Source organism: Lactuca sativa, chromosome 2, assembly GCF_002870075.4.
Source record: "Lactuca sativa cultivar Salinas chromosome 2, Lsat_Salinas_v11, whole genome shotgun sequence".
NCBI lineage: Eukaryota > Viridiplantae > Streptophyta > Magnoliopsida > Asterales > Asteraceae > Lactuca > Lactuca sativa.
In genome coordinates, this window is record NC_056624.2 from 109,750,626 (window position 1) to 109,771,213 (window position 20,588).

The following is a 20,588-nucleotide window of genomic DNA, read 5'->3' on the forward strand; positions in this document are numbered from 1 at the left end:
AAAGGGGCAGAACACGTCCATAAAAATAGAAGAATACAATAAAACAATTTTAAAGCATCAGCTGTGGAGGCTTGTAACAGATGGGCAATTTGGGATATGCAGAAAAATGTAAAAAAAAGCTCCGGAAGAGGCATCCATTATTCATGTATTCAAGGAGGGGCAAAGAAGGAAAGTAAATGTGAATAAGCAAGACGTGAACAACAGGGGTAGTGAAAGAAATGGTCAAAGTTCTGCTTTTCTTGTTTTATCTAAATATACTCTCATCATGAATGATAAGCAAGAATCTTGGGGGAAAAAGCAAAAGATGGCAATAGACAGTTAAGTAATTTAGCAAACAAAATAAAAGGAAACCTTGTAGGACAAAAAGGATAAAAGAAAAGGGGAAGATTAACATACTAATATCAAACATAGCTTTCTCCACCAAAAGTAAGGGTAAAAAAGGAATAAACTTTAGATAAAATCATATAAACCCATTAGGACCACCAGATTAGGACGCAACTATCTGGCTCCAAGGATAGCATGGCGATTGGGTTGAGCTTCAACATCCCATTAGGTCCTGGTTTAATAAAATTATATTACATTAAAAGAATACATCAAAAACTAATAAAATAAAGGACCAAAAATGAAAAATGGAAAGCAAATTTAAATGCGTACATCAGGGCTGTCTGTGTGTGCTGCTACTATTTTGCTATTTTGAGGAAGCTCCCTAATGCGGTTTACCTTTATAAATACAATTAAATGTCAAATTAATATGTTTTTAATCTTAATCTTTCTTATAAATTTGGTAATTATTTAAATCTTAATCTTATTAAAAACATCATAAACAAAATAGTGAATACCTCTCCTGGATGAATAATGGTTTTAAACTTCTTCACAAAAGGAGATCGTGCTTCTTCATTGAACTACAACAACATCAGCAGTAGTCAGTAAACTAATTCACAAAAATTAGAAATCACAATTTGTTGTTTGTTTAAGAGATATAAAAAAGAAGGGTTAAATGCAAGAAATAACATATTCTTATAAGTGGTTCTTAGCACACAGGGCATGAGAACAAATCACGTTCGCCTAAATCTTGAAGTTGAGTGATTGCTTCCTGTAATTATGAAGTACTTTTGTAAATACTATGGTCAAAACAAGAGTTGAGTCAATTAATAGGTACATATTATATAGGCACCTCAAAAAAGCATAATGAGCACAGAAACTATAAAGCAAATATACACAATCAAGATAAAGTACAACTAGAACCCTAAAAAACGAATATAGAGAATGAAATACCAATTCCAGTGAAGCCAATGGATGATTCCGATGTAGATGATCGATATTCAGATGATGATGGAATTGAGCATAGTGAAGCGGAAACAACCTAGTAGAGAATGAAGGGAGATGAAGCAACATGATTGCAGATTGGTGTAGGTTATATATTGGACATGTTATAAATGTACAAAACTATATGGTTGCAGATTGTTGTTATTTATATATTGTTAAAATCAAGTATGAACTATCAGATGAATTATTTGAGATGTAGACTCAACTTTTATCGTATTGTATGACTATACACCTAGCAAGAAACTATATGTTGAAATGAACTATTCGACACATAATAGTCTACCAAATGGCCGCAATGAATAACTCACGTCTAAAGGAAACTATTAAAACTATCTTCCGAAAGAAACTTTTTGCCGCCCGGCGCTTAGCGCGGGTAAACGGCTAGTATATATATATATATATATATATATATATATATATATATATATACTAGCCGTTTAACAATGATGGAATCTACACATCAAACGTTGTGTACAAAGAAGTGTTATGTGATTAACAAGGTACAATCAACAACTTATTATTATACAATTTCTTCAAATATGTATCTTAGATGCTTATTTGATGTTTAATGCAGGGCTAGCAGATGATGGAATCTACACATCAAACGTTGTGTACAAAGAAGTGTTATGTGATTAACAAGGTACAATCAACAACTTATTATTATCCAATTTCTTCAAATATGTATCTTAGATGCTTATTTGATGTTTAATGCAGGCTAGCAGATGAAGCAACATGATTGCAGATTGGTGTAGGTTATATATTGGACATGTTATAAATGTACAAAACTATATGGTTGCAGATTGTTGTTATTTATATATTGTTAAAATCAAGTATGAACTATCAGATGAATTATTTGAGATGTAGACTCAACTTTTATCGTATTGTATGACTATACACCTAGCAAGAAACTATATGTTGAAATGAACTATTCGACACACACACACACACATATATATATATATATATATATATATATATATATATATATATATATATATATATATATATACTAGCCGTTTACCCGCGCTAAGCGCCGGGCGGCAAAAAGTTTCTTTCGGAAGATAGTTTTAATAGTTTCCTTTAGACGTGAGTTATTCATTGCGGCCATTTGGTAGACTATTATGTGTCGAATAGTTCATTTCAACATATAGTTTCTTGCTAGGTGTATAGTCATACAATACGATAAAAGTTGAGTCTACATCTCAAATAATTCATCTGATAGTTCATACTTGATTTTAACAATATATAAATAACAACAATCTGCAACCATATAGTTTTGTACATTTATAACATGTCCAATATATAACCTACACCAATCTGCAATCATGTTGCTTCATCTGCTAGCCTGCATTAAACATCAAATAAGCATCTAAGATACATATTTGAAGAAATTGTATAATAATAAGTTGTTGATTGTACCTTGTTAATCACATAACACTTCTTTGTACACAACGTTTGATGTGTAGATTCCATCATTATGAAACGTTTTTTCCGGCTTTACTAATACCTTGGTATTGACACGTGATATTCCTCTGGACAACGCCACATAAAGCTGGCCATGTGAGAATACCGATTCTGGTAGATAAACACCTACATTTGGAATTGTTTGTCCTTGAGCTTTATTGATTGTCATAGAGAAACTAAGCTGAATTGGAAACTGCTTTCTTTTAAGTTTGAATGGGAACATCTCATCGTCAGAAGGACATAGAGGAATTCTTGGTAAAAACACTCTTTTTCCAGCATGTTGGCCAACCGCTATCTCTGCATCAATGACATTTTGTTGGAAAGCTCGACATATCAATCTGGTGCCATTACATAACCCATTTAAAGGATCGATATTTCGCAAAAGTATTACAGGGCACCCAGTTTTTAACCGAAGATAATGAGGGGGTACACCACTAACATTTAGCGAGTTCAAATACTCCATCGGATATAAGTTATTTTTGTCATCTTCCGCTTCATCAAAACTATAGTAAACTTTTTGCTCGCCAGAAAATCGTTCGATCAACTTATTATTAATCTCATCAACACTTTCATTTTTAGTTGACAGTATCGCCCTCGAAATGATAAATTTTGAGTCGGCGCCGTTGGATTCCAAAGAAGGAAATATTGCATCAATCAGAGCGTCCACTGATTTAGTTTTATCAGTGTACCGAATGGACATGTTATCAGGTATACGAATATAGGACTCGTCCAATGTTTCCTCCTTTCCATCACCGACTCGTAATAAAAAATCAGAAAACCATGGGTCATTTACCGCTCTCATGTTGATACTTAATCGAAGCCTTTTAACTGAAGCCCATAGAGGTGACATTCGTAAGCTAGAGTCGACAATTTGTGCTCGAGTGCCACGTCTCACGACCGGTAACACTTGTCTAAAGTCACCTCCCATAACCATTATCTTTCCACCGAAAGGGAGCTTCTCATCTGTGATGTCTTGCATTGTGCGATCAACTGCTTCTACTGCCTGCCTCTTAGCCATTGCTGCTTCATCCCATATGATTACCTTTGCCTCGCGAAGTACCTGAGCCTTCCCACTTTGTTTAGTGATCTTGCACATCGAGTTATTATCAAGATTGAGCGGAATTCCAAATCGTGAATGAGCTGTTCTCCCTCCTGGCATGTTGTTAGCCGCAACACCTGACGTGGCAGTTGCAAGTGCAATAAGACCACAAGCACGAATATTAGCCAACAAAGCTTTGTACAAAAATGTCTTTCCAGTTCCACCGGGACCATCTATGAAGAAGACACCCGGAATATTTTGATCCACATGCCTCATTATCTCATCATATGCAAACTTCTGGTCTGGATTGAGAGAGTCTCGCGCATGTAAGTCTTCATATTCCACATTTATAGAGTATTCTTCTTGCACCTCACGATAGCCTCTTGATTGTAAATCGATGTGTTCACTGACCTTTGGAAGGTCGTAATCACTAAGCTTTTTACTCATAGATTCTAGGAAGACTCTAATGTCGATGAGGACCATATTTTGCACTCGCTCGGCGCATCCATATTGTTTCCTGTAATCTTCAGAAAGAGAATCATAGTGGTCGTCCCATAACTTGCAAACATTTCCTGGTTCACAAAAAATCAGCATCGTCGCAAATAACCTTCTAAGTGCGCTGGGAAATTGAAATAAGGAAGCCTCTTCAAGATACTGTGATAAATTATCATCCGTCTCTATTAAACCTCTTTCAAGAGCTGCTTTTCGAAATGTAGGGTGTAATACACCATTTGCTGTGTATAAATCTTCAAAGCAGGTAGGCCCGGTGATATGACATAAAAGCAGGCGTAGGTAGTATCTCTCTCCTTTAGCTGGATTAGCATAAACAAGTCGACCAACCATTGATTTATGTTCCCGGATCCTCCAACAATGGTTGCTCCGATTCCATGTAAAATGTTTGGGAAAATCCTTATACAAATATTCTCTCGCTTTGGAATCTTCTTTATTCTTCTTGAAAAATGCCGTCAACATTGAATCTTTTTCTTTCTCTCTATCAACAATGTCTTCCATTCTGTCAACGTCTTTGAACCTAACCAACTGTTGATTCGGGAGATGTATTTGGAACGCCAGCACACAAGGGTGGATTTTTGATAGAGGAAAGCTAAAAACTCGCCATAATGCCTCGGGAGGGGACACATAACGTGCGTCTTGAAACTTTTTTATCTCATTAATAACAACATTTTCTTGGTCTTTATCAATATGGATAACTTGTTTGTCATGGCCCTTATAAACATATTTGAAGAGGTACGTCACAGACTTTATACTCGAACAAACCTCAACGTTGATATGACAATTAAACATCATTAACAACTTCGGGTTGTATGGAGCCACCCATCTGTTATCCAATGATGTATTTCTTACAGTAACCTCAATTTCATTATTTCTCCTTCTATATAATGGATATGAGTCCTCTCCTTGTGATGTCTTTTCATTGAATTGCCTAGGATATCTGAAACGACATATTTTTGGCACACCCTGCATACACGGACTTTTTTCTCGTAAGCTACCACAGGGACCGTGCATCATGTGACTTTTGACAAGATCATGCATTTTAGGAAACCTTATTGGGTCGGGAATTTCCGCACACACAAGTTTGTCATAATCGTCTGGATTATTCATCTTATATCCAGGGGTCATTATTAAGAGGAAATGTGCATGTGGCAATCCACGCTTTTGAAACTCTATCACATACACATATGACCCCACCACACCGATTATATGTCTCTGCAATAATTGTACCTTGAGATCCTCTAACTTAGCATGAAAAACTCTTGCAACAAGGTCCGGTCGATCTTGAGCTGACTGTCCAGGCAATAACTCATCATCGATTTCTTTCCATTTTGGGTTGCAAGTCATTGTAAGAAATATATCAGGACTCCCATCATCTTGAACTAAAGCCATGGCATCCAGAAATCTTCGGCGCATGTCACGTGGACCTCCAATGAAACTTGCAGGTAACACAACTCTCTGTCCAACCCTACTTGGTTGAGCCTCACCGGCATTAAAACAATCAACAATGCCCTGGTATAAATCAGCTCTAATTTTGGTTTGGTTCTTTTCAACAAAAACCAAACGTGTAGTCTCAATCTTTATATAGGTATCTATTGCAAACTGCTGGAACAATCTCCCTCCCATCAAAATCACATTATCATTCGACCGTATCTGGAACTTGTAACAATAGTACTCCCGCATACTTACAGTGTTTCTGCCTTTTTTTGAAGTAGATCCTGTGATATCATAATTTATGTGAAAAATATAAATTTAATATCCAAATATTTAAGGCAATACGTGTTACATGTTTTAAATATGTAAAAGAATGTTAAAGGCGTACCTTCTGAACCTTCATCATTGTCTTCATTGTCACTAATAATTTCATCCATGGCCACCCCATATCTTGGTATTTTAGGATGCCATCCAGACTCACCATTAGGAAAGAATAAAGGATACGACAAAGGATCATAAAAACCAAAGTGAGGTTGAATTTCAGTACTATAGTTAGACCTCCCGTAGACAATAATACTTCTTTTATATGCAGTGATGTTGTCATTTCCTTCAACCCAAATACCAGCAACCTATGCAAAGGTGTAGTTCAATATGGTGATTAATATGATATGTATAACAATAAATATGAGACATTTAATTTTAAAATGAATAAAGTTAAATGTTACTATTCACACCTCAGATGTCGTAGGCTTATTGTACACCCTTTGGTCAAGCTCCACTGATGCATTCAAAGTCACTCTATAATTATCAAGCGGTCCTAGATCAGAAAGTTGTTTAAATGTTCTAACGTACGGATTCGAAGCTAGAATACGTGTTAGTTTTTGGATGATTCTTCTATCAACATTCTTCCAGGAGGATCTTTGTGATATGTCAGCTTCACCGTCATAAAAATACAACTGTAAATACCTCGATTTACCATCCCTTGAAATTAGCTGATCTATATTATGATAGAGTGTTCCGTGCGCACAAAAAGTGTAAACTCCGGAATTCATATTGGCCAATTCTTTATCCACATTTACACCTAGTGATGCGAAAGAAAAGTTTGAGTTATACGCCCTTATATTGTACCTGAAGCTTTCTTCTAGCTGCTCTTGCCTTGTGAAGAGTTGGTGCAACTCTGTGGGAATAGGGGAGTGTGCCAGTTTTGTCTTCCCACTCATGCAACAAAAGGTAGGGAATTCATATTGTAGTCGCTTTGCTCCACAATAAACACAAGGGTTTTGAGCCTTTAATATACGATGTTCCATACGGATATTTTCATAAACAAAATCATACGGATCGTCCTGAAAGGCGTATACTCTTCTTTTTGTCATCATAGTTCGTTCCTTTCTTCGTTGATAATATTCTTTATTATAAGTACTCGTCCTCTGAGCAGCACTTATAACACTCACAGAGGAATCTTCGTTGATATTTGTTTCGTTTGTCTCCATTATAGTGCAACTTGTGAGTGTTGTAGGTTGACTACATCCTTCACCGTTAGCTATTCTTCTCTTTTTGTTTTTCTCCTTTTTTCGTGCATAATAGTTTCTATTGTATCTTTTTCGATTTTCTACAAACATATTATTTGGATAAATAGTTATATATTATAAATGCAAATATATACTCATATAAACGACATACCTTTTTCTATATCTATCGGGTTTTGGGAATCATCACAATTTTCGTTTCCCTTATCTACAGTCCCCATTGAACACTATAATGGAAATGTTAAGAATAAGCACATATTATATCATCAAGAATGTAACATTTTGTAATGTAGACCATGTGATTTAGTAGTCATGTATGTGTGTGTTTCAAAAGGCAACACAACCCTTAATAAATAAACAAATATACTAAAAACTTGTAATCCAAAAACACAATAGAAGAAAGTTATACATAATTAAAAGAAAATTTCCATACATATCCAAAAATTATTATTTATGAATTCATAAGTCAACACAAGAAAAATAAACCACACATGAAAAAATTCACCATAATATGTCTAACATTAATGTGGATCAACAATAAAAGCAACGCACTCGTAAAAGTTGTCAAAACTTCAAAAAAAAAACACCACCAAATGTCTCACACGGAATTAAAAATTCTTCTAGGCATATTTATGATGTTAAATGCTTCTGGCATCCGCGGTTGGAACTCTACGTTGCTTAGTTTGGTTGATATCAAAATGTTTACTGAAAATAAGATAAAAACTATTAAAATGTATTGATTTAGGTATTTTAATATCACTACAATTATTATAATTTTCTAGAAAAAACTTACTTGAATCCAAATGAACCAATTTCACCTAAGAAACAAATATTATATACTTTCTCTCTATCGCATAGACAGTCCTCACAATTTGATGGCGTGTTCGGTCGGTTATATGTAGTTTCATCTTTATTATACTCCCTCTATTTATAATCAAATATTTCCAAAGTCACCTAATTTTGCTTTAGTGTAATAATAATAATAATAATAATAATAATAATAATAATAATAATAATAATAAACACTTACGGCCCATCTTGGAGATATAAAGTGAAAGAAGTTAACGTCAGTAAACCAGAGTAACGGGAATAGTTTCGCTTGCCTCTGATGATTTTTCCAACAATATCTAACAATAACGATAATTAAAAGGACAACTTGTTATTATTTTAAAAACTTTAGAATGCTGAAAATATATACAATTTATTAAATTTACCGATCATCATTTTTCTCTCTGTCCGATCTTCTACTAAACTTTTTATTGAGGGAACCAATGGGAAAATCGGAAACCATGATATGATAGCATCGGCCAAACGATTAAACCGCGTGTTGTTGCTGATCTTAATCATCAAATCACCACGTAATAAACTGTATTCTTGGTATCTCGGATACTCAGCATAGGTTGGTTCGATTTGGAAATGGTTTAAAGAAAACACACCACCCAATAGATTCCCTCCATAAATAAAGCGCATCATTTGTTGTGGAACAACTGCTAACAATTTCTCTCTCTAATAGAAAATGTAATATTTTTATAAAGAAAAATACTTGTGATAAATTATGAAAATGAATATAAGATATAAATAGTTTTGTAAACATACATTTTGATCAATGAGAACCATGAAAAGTTTGTTTGCTCTTGAATCCCTCCAAATGGAATCAACACGAACGGATGTCAAAACATACCACAAATGGTAGTTTAGTAGCAACGAAAATGCATTAACGTAAATATGACCATTCATGATTCTACAAAACGAAAGTCGAATGTGATTGATGTAGAATTGATTTATTTAATTATTTATATTAAAAACTATATTGTTTTGAGATTACCAAAGTATAATAACATATGTATCGTGCTTTTGAAATATCCAAGCAATAAGAGTTTTTATTACATGGTAAAATGTAGATATCATATTGTATTAAAATTAAAGTAAATAATTTAGTACTTAAAAAAGCTTGAAGTTAGTGTTAAATTTGTTGAAACATTAAACAATATAAATTTTATAGTTCACACCAATAATTTTTATGAATAAAAGCTTCGGGTTTTAAGCAAATACTCATTAATTTGTGATGTTCAAAAAACTGTTGAATTTGTTGTGATGCTCAAAAACTAATTACATTCTTTTTAAACTAAGATTTGGGCTTATAAACTTAAAGGTGTGGGCTTATTTTTTTTGTGATTGTATATCTTAACGTTAGTTATGTTATATTTAAATAGAAAAACAGATAGTTGTATTTTCGAAAATTTAGTCTATCAAACATTAAAATATTAAGAATAATAACATGAAAAATAGCGCTTTAATGTGGATAGATTTTCTAGGTGATTTATTATTGGAAGCTGTAAGGTTTATTTATATTAAAAACTATATTGATTTGAGATGCCCAAAGTATAATAACATATGTATCGAACTTTTGAAATATCCAAGCAATAAGAGTTTTTATTACATGGTTTATTTATTAAATATTACAAAAAACCTAAAGCATATATTAATAACAAATAATATTTATTAATAAAAATGTAACTTGTCAAATAAAAAAAAAGTCTAATTGTATAAATTATAATAAATTATTATATCTAAAACCCATCAATAATAATAATAATAATAATAATAATAACAATAAAGATAATATATAGTATTGATAATGAAAAAACAAACTGTGGTGTTTTTTCTTTGGCAAGTTTCAAAAGAACATGCCAAAATACCACAATCAATTTGATAATTAAAAGATATTTACTGATTAAAAATATTCAAAACAAATGTCCTAACTTATACATATACAAACCACACATATGCAGAATGTCAAAAACAAATAAATACACACCTAGAATTCAATTATATACATGTATTATTTGAGATAAAGAATAAGAAGATTGATCAATTTAGATAGAATACAAACAAATACATACACACATATATACAAATTATATACATGTATTATTTGAGATAAAGAATAAGAAGAGTGATCAATTTAGATAGAAGACAGAATAATATCAACAGTTGAAACAAAAGAAGTTTATCACTTCAAATATAAGTAAGAAATAAAATATTATACACATTTGAAGTTACAAAATATAAAAGAAGTAAAGAGAACCTGAATCCGTGTCAAGAAACGCAATGAAGCAGTGTAGCAGTCTTCCCGATTCCAACTCAATGATCAAATCGTCCCAAAACCTCAACTGTGAAATTTTGCTGTGAGTTAAAAATGAAGAACATAACTTAAATTTATAGGTTGAATAATCTATTATAGAATATAATGTTGTATTTTTGGATATTGATAATCATTCCAAAATTAAGCAAATTAAAATCTTACCATGAATATTAAAATCCATACCAAAAATATTTAAAATCTTACAAAATTAACAAATATACTAATTATCAAAATCCCTACCAAAAATATTTTAAAATCATATGAAACTTAACAAATATACTCAAAAATTTAAAAACGAATATAATATTTGTCGATTTTATTTTTGGAAATATATTGTAATCTAAAAAACAGTTTAATAGATCGGTAGTCAAAACATATAATTAAGTCACTTAATCTTTTACACATTACAGAATTAAAAAGTCGATACGTGTCATACAGAAACATAATAAGTGAAAAAAATAAAACAAAAAAGAAAGGGCTTACAACATTTAAATAAAACAAAAAAGAAAGGGCTTACAGTTCTTTGTTCTGTTGGAGAAGCAATTGCAAGACCAGAAGCCAAAGCTGCAACATGGAAGGGTTTATTATGATTACACTAAAGCAAAATTACAAAAAACACAAAAACACTTAACAGGAACTCAATGTGCCTTGGATTTTGGATTTATTTTTCTAAATGAGCACCATCATTTCCAAATGCAGATGCAGCCTCACTCTGGGCTTGCTGTTAAGAGAAAAATACAAACAAAAAGATGTAAAATTGGTTATGAAATTATAAACCAACAAAAAATTCATTAAAATAGTTAGCTGTAAATTTTAAAATACCTGCAATAATTTGATAAACTCAACACGTTCTTTTGCAAGAAGCTCATTCTTACTACAAACTTCAAATCCCTTGTAGAACACTACAAAAGGTAAAATAGTCACTTCAACGACAAAATGGAGGGTAAATTGATCATTTGAAACAACAAAAATACTTACCAACAACTAACAACACCAAACCTGTAATTTTTCTCATAATAGCATCTTCCCCTTACCATTTATGCCCTTGTAACTAAAAAAACATAATACCCATCAGGATTTTAAGTTTAAAAAATATATGTCAAAGAAGCAAGCTTATTTCTCCCTGAAAAGAATCAAATAAACAAACATTAAAACAACACAACAAACTATATTTTTTCTTGATTACTGCTTCCTGTTTAAAAATCATATAAAGCAACATACTTTTATTTATGAGTGAAAAAAGTACATTTTAGATTTTTTTTATTAAATAAAAAAATGCTAACCTTTAATTTCATTAGTTTGCTAGAATCTAAAATCCGAGCAAGAATATTCAAAACTGTAAGCTTCATTTTTTGTTATCCAGTATTGCTGTTGATCTTTCTTTGATGTTACCTGTAGCATGAAACCAGCATTAGCCAAAAGTTCAATAACTCCAAATGAAATTACATGTAACAAACGCAACCTAAGAGCTAAACATTACTTCTTGTAAGATCAAAGAATCGCTTCCTGTAGCTTTGGAATCGAACATTTCATCGAACACATGGCGTGCAAAATGAAATAAAATTCCAATTAATAAGAAAATATTTGAGTATAGCCAACAATGCACTGAAAATAGTTCAATAATCAGGAAACAAGATCGTACCTATAATTTAAAAGTATCCTCAGAACAAAAAACATCTCTTTAATCTCGTTAACTTCTCAGATGACTAAGCTTCAACTGGTGTGCAGCCTGAGACAGAAGGTAGAAACATATTCGTTGGTGTTGATGGTGATAACATGATAGGATTAGGGTTTCTCGTCTTGAAAGAAGGTAGAATATGAGCGATAGAGGGGGTGACGATAACGGTGGCTATATTAGGGTTTTAAAAGCTGGATGTTCATTATTGTTTTCTTGAGCAGACACATGTGCGATTATGGTTTTGAGAGGAGAAACAAAGGTAGAGAAAAGTAGTGTTGTAGGGTGTCGATCATCCAGTGTAGAAGGATGAGCATTTGATTGAGCACATAACACTTAATGGATGAAGGGATCTCCGGTTACCTTCTACAGCTTGCAGCGGCGGCGGAAGGAGAGTGGAGAGGGTGGTGGTACTGAAGGTCCACCGGAAACTGAAGCAAGTAAGAAGAGAGATAGAATAGATGTGGGTTTGACGGCATCTGATGTTTTGTCGAGGATGTTAGGGTTAAGATAGAGTAAAGATACGATGAGTTACATTGTAAGCTTAAAAAGATTGTACACCATGTTGTAATAGTTATACCTCTTAAATTTCAAGAAATAGGTAATATGTTTAATAATATAGTAAAGATATATATATATATATATATATATATATATATATATATATATATATATATATATATATATATATATATATATATATATATATATATATATATATATATATATATATATATATATATATATATATATATATATATATAACGTGTTGAAAATGGCAGTTTGAAAGGTTATAAATGCTACCGTAAATCGTAATCCACGTCTGGTCATGTATGCTCTGGACGTGCATGACGTGTGGAAAGTGGCACTTTGATCCGACTAAAGAAGATTCATGCTCCAAACTTTGGGTTTTTTTTACGTTAAACAGAGTCTAGGGTTAAATAAATGAGACGCTAGTTGGTATAAATAGATGGATGACTACTCCTAAAAACTAAGATATTCATTTGCTTTTTCACGTACCCTTCATGCATCAAAACCAATTCATATCAGTGAGGTGTTTCACTCCTTTGTTTTTACTGTTTCCTTCTTCATCAACTTGCTAGTACTCGTTCCGACACAAGAAAATTAAGGATCATCAAATCGATCATACACAATATACTTTAATGGGATTACCATCATTGTTTTCGCATATTCCACTTCTGATTGTTCTATACAATTCCCTCTTTACGTATTCATCTTCTATTTCTTCGCCTGCGCATGCTATTCCCAAAGGCTCATCAATATCTGTTGATCGCAAAAACGATAATCTGGTATCTCCTAACAGCCTTTTCACTGCGGGATTTTACGAGGTGGGAATCAACGCTTATTGTTTTTCGATTTGGTTGATTGAGCCTCAGTCGCAAAACGTGAATCCCACAGTAGTTTGGATGGCAAACCGAGACGCGCCAGTAAATGGAAAGCACTCTAAGCTTTTCCTCCACGACAATGGTAATCTTGTTTTACAAGATGCAGACCAGTCTATTGTTTGGTCAACAGAAACCAAATCTGCTAGTGATTCACTCACTTTACAACTTGAAGACACCGGAAATCTAGTTCTACGCTTGCTGGATGGAGATCAAAACCTGCTTTGGCAAAGCTTTGATCATCCAACTGATACGCTTTTACCTGATCAAGTCTTCACCAAAAACTCTGAGCTGGTTTCTTCAAGAAGTAAATCCAATTTCTCTTCTGGGTTCTTTAAGCTCTATTTTGAGACCAACAACATTCTTAGTCTTCTCTACAAAAATCCCGAAATAACAAGTGTTTACTGGCCTAAACCATATTCGCTACCTTGGAAAGTCAGGAGATCCACTTATAATAACAGTAGAATTGCAAAACTGAATTCTCAAGGCCATTTCAAGTCATCTGACGATTTCCATTTCTTTGTATCGGATTTTGGCATGAGACGCCATAGAATAATGAAGCTTGACTCTGATGGAAATATTAGGGTTTATAGTCTTGTTGATCAAAAAGAAGGAAAGAAGTGGGAGGTTCAGTGGCAAGCTTTCTCCAATCCTTGCAAGATTCATGGCGTATGTGGACCAAATAGTGTTTGTACTTACTCTCAAGAAACTGGTAGGAAATGTGTCTGTGTACATGGGTATAAGAAGAAGAATCAGACCGATTGGACATATGGTTGCGCACCCAAATTCAAACCTTGCAAACAGGTTTCAGAAGATTACGTTGAGCTTCCATTTGTGAAGTTTTATGGTTTCGAAATCAGGTATCTTGAGAATAGAACTCTTGACGCTTGCAAACAAGTCTGCTTGAAAGACTGTAACTGCAAAGGGTTCCACTACAAATATTTCACCGATAAAGGTTACTATAGTTGTTCCTTGAAGAATCTGTTATACAATGGATATCAATTAGCATTCAGGAGTTCAACGTATATTAAGCTACCAAAAGATTTGATATCATCAGTTCAGCAAACATTCGTCAACGGATCCAGCTTAAGTTGTCCAGAGAATCAAATCGTGTCAATTCAAAGGTCTTATGACAGAAAACATGGAAATAGTTCTTTGAAAATCTTGTTAAAGTTTGGGTACGGAATCGGACTCCTTGAGTTCGTATTTGTACTCATTTTCTTTTATATCACTCTCAAAGACTCATCTACAACAAGTTACTTCCAGATAGCATCAGGGATTAAAAGATTCACATTCGCTGAGCTGAAAACCGCAACAAGGAACTTCAAAGAAGAGATAGGTAAAGGGGGTTCAGGTGTCGTCTATAAAGGCAAATTGTCGGATGAAAGACCCGTAGGAATAAAGATGCTGAAGGAAGTTTATATTAACCAGGGAGAAGCTGAGTTTCAAGCAGAACTAAGTACAATTGGGAGGCTCAATCACATGAATCTGATAGAGACATTGGGGTATTGCATTGAAGGGAAACATAGGCTTGTGGTTTATGAGTATATGGAGAATGGGTCGTTGGCAACATGCCTAAATTCCAACAAACTTGATTGGGGGATGAAGCTAGAAATAGCAATTGGTATTGCAAAAGGACTCGCTTATTTACACGAAGAGTGCTTGGAATGGGTTTTGCATTGTGATGTCAAACCCGATAACGTTTTGCTGGATGCTAATTATTGTCCAAAGGTGGCGGATTTTGGGCTGTCTAAGCTGTTTGATAGAGGTTCAATCGAAAATCCAAGCTTTTCCAAGGTTCGAGGTACACGTGGTTACATGGCTCCAGAATGGGTTTTTAATCTTCCGATTACCTCAAAGGTTGATGTCTACGGTTATGGGGTGGTGGTACTGGAGATGATAACTGGAAAGAGCCCATTGCAACTTGGTGATGGCAGTCATGGTGGAGACCAAACGTTGGTCGAGTGGGTGAAGCAGAAGATTTATGAACATATTAGGAGCGAGAATGGAACTTGGATTGAGGAAATTGTTGATGGTAGGACTAGTGGTGAATACGATATGAGAGTGTTAATTAATCTAGTGAAAGTTGCTTTACAATGTGCTCAAGAAGACAAGGATGCGAGACCTTCAATGAGCCAAGTGGTCAATATCATTCTCAATCCAAGGGTTGATGATTTGTCAAACTCATTTTAGTACAATTATAATAAGAAAACTAGACGAAAACTCTCATGAATAAAACTATGGTTATTAAAATTATAACAAATATATTGGGTTGAATACAATAATATAATTATACTATTGATACATATATTGTATTAGAGATATCTATATCATTATTACTAATTTAATTTAGAGTTAATAATTTTTTATACTAATCATTTCGACAAACTCTTTCTTACTACTACTTCTTTATAGAAAAAACATCATAAATGGTCCCTGTGATTATCCAAAATCTGAAGTTTAGTCCCCGTGGTTTAAAAACCTCATAGATGGTCCATGTGTTTTCGAAATTTTTTCTAACTCCCCCTGCACGTCTCCATTGCCTTTCTTCTTGGATGCAACAATCTTTCTACCCAATCGCGATCCTTAACCTTTGAAGCTTCGTCTACCACCTAATCCTCCGAAAACGAAACCCACCTTCTTCAATTTCTCCATCAATGTCTGCTACCAGGCGCCAATCGCCGCTTCTTCTCTTCTCTAGTACTTTCACTAAAATCCGTACATCAAAGACTCTGGAAGATCAACACCTCTGGAAATGTTTCCATATGCAATCATTAAAACCCCTATGTAACCCATCTTCCAACCGAATTCCTGGTTAATTTCTCAACCCTTGAAGAGATTTGTGTTATCTGGCGGTTCTTTATGATGACTATAAACTCCAACTTCTCTGATAGATCACCACAGTAACCATTAGGAGGAATCCAGTGGAAATACCTAATCAAATTGGCAACAAAATTTTCCAAATGAATCATAGCAAAATCAAACCCAGAGCAAAATTGGGTAATCACAAAGCCTCTCTCTGTGGTATTCCTATTCCAGAGATGTAGATGATGCACAAAATGTCACCATCAGCTCCTCAACGCCTCTCTCTCTCTCTCTCTCTTTCTCATATCTGGAACGTTGTCTACTTTTGCCGAATGTCGCCACCTCACTGAACGCAAAGTCGTACGATAGCTGGACAACAAGCCCTATGACAGTTCCACCAACCGCTGTCGTTCCTGTTCCAGAGCCGGCGAGTTCCCCACCTAATCCCGTCTCCTCCAATGTACTAATAAATCCTTCCAGTTTATAGGCTTCCATAGGTGGTGAAATTACTGTAGATATGACGATTGTAGGTGCACCACAAACCACCATCTCTCTGATTGCTTCCATGAATGAACACAAATTACTAATTAAACTAATAGAGGTAACCCTAAGAAACAAAGTTTTTGGTGTTTCTAACTTACCAGCCTTCAACATCATCTCGAATCTCCAAATAGATTGTATCAAAAGGTAACACAGTGAATCATGAACGGAGTGTGAGAAGGAGAAAGAGGAACTTTATCAAGTAGCTGAAGCGAGTCACGATGATAAGAAGTAAGTGGGTTTACTTTTTAAGTCAATCACTAAAAAAGAGGATTTGGCTTTATAATTAATCAAAAATAATTCTATGGACTGATTTTTATCTAAATTAAGAGAGAGACTTCTGCATATTATTACATTTTAAAAAAAAAATGAGAGAAAACATCATAAATGGTCCCTATGGTGGTGAAATGACGAAAATACCCTTCAGTTAACGGACAAACTTAACGGAGTTAGCAAAAAGGACCAAACATCAAAAGTTTTGAAAACACAGGGACCATCTATGAGATTTTTAAACCATGAGGACTAAACTTCAGATTTTGGATAACCATAGGGACCATTTATGATGTTTTTTCTTCTTTATATATTAATGACGTACATCACTTCCTAGAAAATATTTTGATTGTTTTGGATATAAATGTTTATTGATAAATTATAAAATGTTTATTGATAAATTATAAAAAAAAATACAATAAAAGATAAGTTTCAAGTAGAAATAAAAAAATTAAAAATACTAAAATGAAAAAACAAAAGAATAAATTTTAATAATAGAAACAACAACAAACAATAAGTTTTAACTACAAATTAGAGAATTCAAAAACAATATTAAAATGAAGAAAAAAAGCATAAACTCTAATAATACTTGAAAACAATATGTAAAAACAAAGGAAGTTGATGAGAATTAAACTCTAGATCGATTAGATCTTTCACAGGCATGATTATGGAAATCAAACACGTCAAAAACAGTAAGAGAATGAACACAGAATAGAATCAAATGTATGCTTATGATTCAAAATAAAGTCACGCCTCAGCAGAGCTCAATGAAGAACTTCCGTTGTAGAGGCGAGCTAGGGTTTACAAAACTCAGAGAAAATAAACAATAAAAGTGATAACTACTAAGACTGCATGCATGCAACTTATATACTAAACCCTAGTACAAAAACATGCCCGGTTGGACAGGCCCAATACCGGCAATCAAAACTGGGCTAAGGACCGAGCTCATGATGCAATCTAATAGACTCAACAATCTCCCCCTTTGCGTCAAATGATGCGAGAGATCATTTCTTCTGAGTTGGCTTCACTGTCTTTATCACTTTAAACAGACGAGGAATTATTGCGAGAAGTGTCTGTCTAAACTGTATGTACCATCTCAGCATGTCAGTGAATAATTTCTTATCAGCAGCACTGTTTTGATCGCACCTCTGAATGATTTCCAAGATACGCTCCAGGCAAGACATAGAGAAGAGGTGTTTGTCAACGAGAGCTAACAGGCATTTCTGACCTTCACCTCTGATGAACATAACGGTGTGGTACTTTGAATTTATCTTCCCCTTGACCATAGTGTTGACGTTCCCTGCTCTGCACATAGTATTTATCGTCGTTCTCTTGTGAATGGCAGAGGCAATCTCCTGGTCCATCTTTGCTACCTCGTGAATGTAGCATACAAGCATACGCTTGACATGATCAATTATTGGCTGGTACTCCTGAGGATTTGACAAAAGAATGTTGTTGAGGAGTATCCAGTCATGGGGATTAAGGTTCGGTAGATCAGCAAGGGTGAAGTGGTAGGCTGAGCCTTCGGTTCCTCGAGTCACCCTGAATTTGACATTAATAAACTTCCCCGCTGAATAGGGCTTCATAACCTTGACAGTGGTGATTTTCTTGGAACTCCATGTTAGGTACTGAGGTTGAGCAAACTCCAAGTAAAACTCCAACAGATCCCTATCTACCTTCGGGTCTGGGGAAGGAATAGCAGCAGTCCAATTAAAGCAATGGAAGATAAATGCCTTTCGTGTGATTGGCATATCGAACTGTGCATCCTTGGAGTTGTCAAGTCCAAAGGACATTACGGGCTCAAGGTAGAGAATGCTTGGCTCATCAGTTGCACATCTTTGAAGCGAGTCTATAGTCCAGACAGGAAACATGGACTTTTTCTTCTCTATTAGTTCCGCTTCCTTTCGCTTCTGCTCTAGCTCAGCTCGTTGTTTATTGAAACTTTCTTCCATTTCCTTTTCAGAGGTCTTTACTTTCTGGAAGGGATTCTTGGGATTCTCGGCATAGACATCATCCTCATTGTCTGTGTCGTCCTCGCCAATTTTCTTCTTCTTTTTCTCCTTGTTACTGACCGAAGCTTCATTACCCTTCAGTTCAGTAGATGGTTTCGGTGCACGAGGAGGTTGAGTTGTCACCTTTTCTCCCCCTTGTTTTGGTTGGACCCTAGCCACCGGAACACCCTTGATACGACTAAGGATGTCCAATGCCGGTCTGAGCTTGTCTGCCAGATGACGCCTGATGGTTATGGGAATGATCGGATCGTGAGCCTCAATGAGATGAAGGAGGATGGAGTGAACATCAGCAGGAGAACTCCTAATGACCTCCCTTTCTGAATTTAGGTCATTAACCTCAACATGAGCAGTACGCAGCTTGTGGGTTTGCAATTTGAGCTGTGAGGTACGTCTGTCCAGCTCATCCATAATGCGATTCTCTACAGCTAACTCTGCCTCCAGTTGAGTCAATCGGTCGTTAACGTTAGCGTGTAGAGTTTCGTTAGCAGCTTCAATGGCATGTTGATCAGCTTCAAGGTTTGATCATTCAGATTGAAGAGACCGTTGAAGGTTCTCCACTGAAGCGTTGACAGTTTGAGCGTTCTTTGCAGCAGCAGCCTGCAAGGAATCTAAAAACAGGTGAGCTTCAGAGACTAGTTTATCGACTTTTGCGGTCGCTTCCTTGAACTCCTTAGTAGAAGCAGCAACAGCAAGAGAGGCTTGTTGACACTGTGAAGTGGAGGCTTCAATTGCTTTGGCTGCAGCAGATAATGTGGCACTATGTTCTGTAACAACAGAGGAGAACAAGGCCTTCAATGCAGCTTCAGAATAAGCGCCGGAGGAAGAGGATGAATACAGTTGATCAAGCTTTTCATTTACCACCTTGAGATGATGCTTTGTGATAGGCTCATCGTCATCATCATCGCTCTGCACACGGTAAGGACTGAAATACGTGGAATCAAATTCCAAGTCCTCACCGCCTAGAATAGGGGTTGTTTCGGTAGATTGAGTGGGTGATAAGGGTTTTGAAGTAGCTAGAGGGTCGTTTGTGAAAAGTGGTTCGGTTACAAGTGAATTGGGAGCAGTAAAGTGAGCTCCTGTGGTAGTAGTGGTATCTGTAAAAATGGGAGGAGGGATGGGAATTTTAGTGGATGGTTGAGTGGTTGGAATAGGAAATATAGGAGGGATGGATACTGGGATGGTTACAGGTGGAGGTGAAGGAGGATTAGAGCGAACTGGAATTTCTGGGGTAGGGGAGCGAGGCGGAGTGTCATCTTGGCCCGAAGCCTCATCATCTGAGCTTTCGCTCTCAGATTCCAAAGGAGGAGCATTCTTGTGCTTGGGAGGAACATATTCTGAATCTGAATCACTTGAGGATTGCAGAATATGTCTCCTAGCGGGCTTCTTTTGTTTCTTTGGTGGAGCTTGTGACGTTGCAGCCTTGTCGGACTTTCGTTTCT

At 35.1% G+C, this 20,588-nt stretch overlaps 3 protein-coding genes and 1 long non-coding RNA gene across 7 annotated transcripts; 1 reads left to right on the forward strand and 3 right to left on the reverse strand.

The window, feature by feature from the left end:
• Window positions 1-2,649: 2,649 nt before the first annotated feature.
• Window positions 2,650-9,036, reverse strand: LOC128132361 (uncharacterized). The gene is made up of 7 exons (XM_052768888.1): window positions 8,896-9,036; window positions 8,514-8,805; window positions 7,454-7,507; window positions 6,508-7,382; window positions 6,162-6,402; window positions 2,775-6,057; window positions 2,650-2,671 (listed from the first exon to the last, which is right to left on the reverse strand). The coding sequence occupies exons 1-7, from the start codon at window positions 9,034-9,036 to the stop codon at window positions 2,650-2,652; spliced, it is 4,908 nt and encodes a 1,635-aa protein (XP_052624848.1).
• Window positions 9,037-10,209: 1,173 nt separating this feature from the next.
• On the reverse strand, window positions 10,210-12,685 carry LOC111899300 (uncharacterized). Of its 4 annotated transcripts, none has more exons than XR_006188062.2 (8): window positions 12,087-12,685; window positions 11,925-11,950; window positions 11,728-11,836; window positions 11,423-11,495; window positions 11,267-11,346; window positions 11,077-11,165; window positions 10,962-11,008; window positions 10,210-10,485 (listed from the first exon to the last, which is right to left on the reverse strand). It is a non-coding gene; the product is annotated as an uncharacterized LOC111899300 (long non-coding RNA). The 4 variants fall into 4 exon arrangements; XR_006188061.2 differs by having other exon boundaries at window positions 10,210-10,472; window positions 11,925-11,956; XR_002852853.3 differs by having other exon boundaries at window positions 11,925-11,956.
• A 376-nt stretch (window positions 12,686-13,061) lies between these two features.
• Window positions 13,062-15,715, forward strand: LOC111899296 (putative receptor protein kinase ZmPK1). The gene has a single exon (XM_023895152.3). It carries the CDS (start codon window positions 13,283-13,285, stop codon window positions 15,713-15,715), a length of 2,433 nt encoding a protein of 810 aa, XP_023750920.1. The 5' UTR covers window positions 13,062-13,282.
• Window positions 15,716-15,751: 36 nt separating this feature from the next.
• On the reverse strand, window positions 15,752-17,206 carry LOC122196464 (uncharacterized). Its single transcript, XM_042899147.2, has 2 exons — window positions 16,969-17,206; window positions 15,752-16,887 (listed from the first exon to the last, which is right to left on the reverse strand). Exons 1-2 carry the CDS (start codon window positions 16,982-16,984, stop codon window positions 16,553-16,555), a joined length of 351 nt encoding a protein of 116 aa, XP_042755081.1. The 5' UTR covers window positions 16,985-17,206; the 3' UTR covers window positions 15,752-16,552.
• Between the last annotated feature and the right edge of the window lie 3,382 nt (window positions 17,207-20,588).

Excerpts from the sequence above, each read along its gene's own strand:
- LOC128132361 (XM_052768888.1), bottom strand. The coding sequence starts at position 9,036 with ATGAATGGTCATATTTACGTTAATGCATTTTCGTTGCTACTAAACTAC. Across the intron at positions 6,403-6,507 it reads ATAAGCCTACGACATCTGAG|GTTGCTGGTATTTGGGTTGA; the intron begins GTGTGAATAGTA and ends ACCTTTGCATAG. Across the intron at positions 2,672-2,774 it reads ATCTACACATCAAACGTTGT|GCTAGCAGATGAAGCAACAT; the intron begins GTACAAAGAAGT and ends TGTTTAATGCAG.
- LOC111899296 (XM_023895152.3), top strand. The coding sequence starts at position 13,283 with ATGGGATTACCATCATTGTTTTCGCATATTCCACTTCTGATTGTTCTA.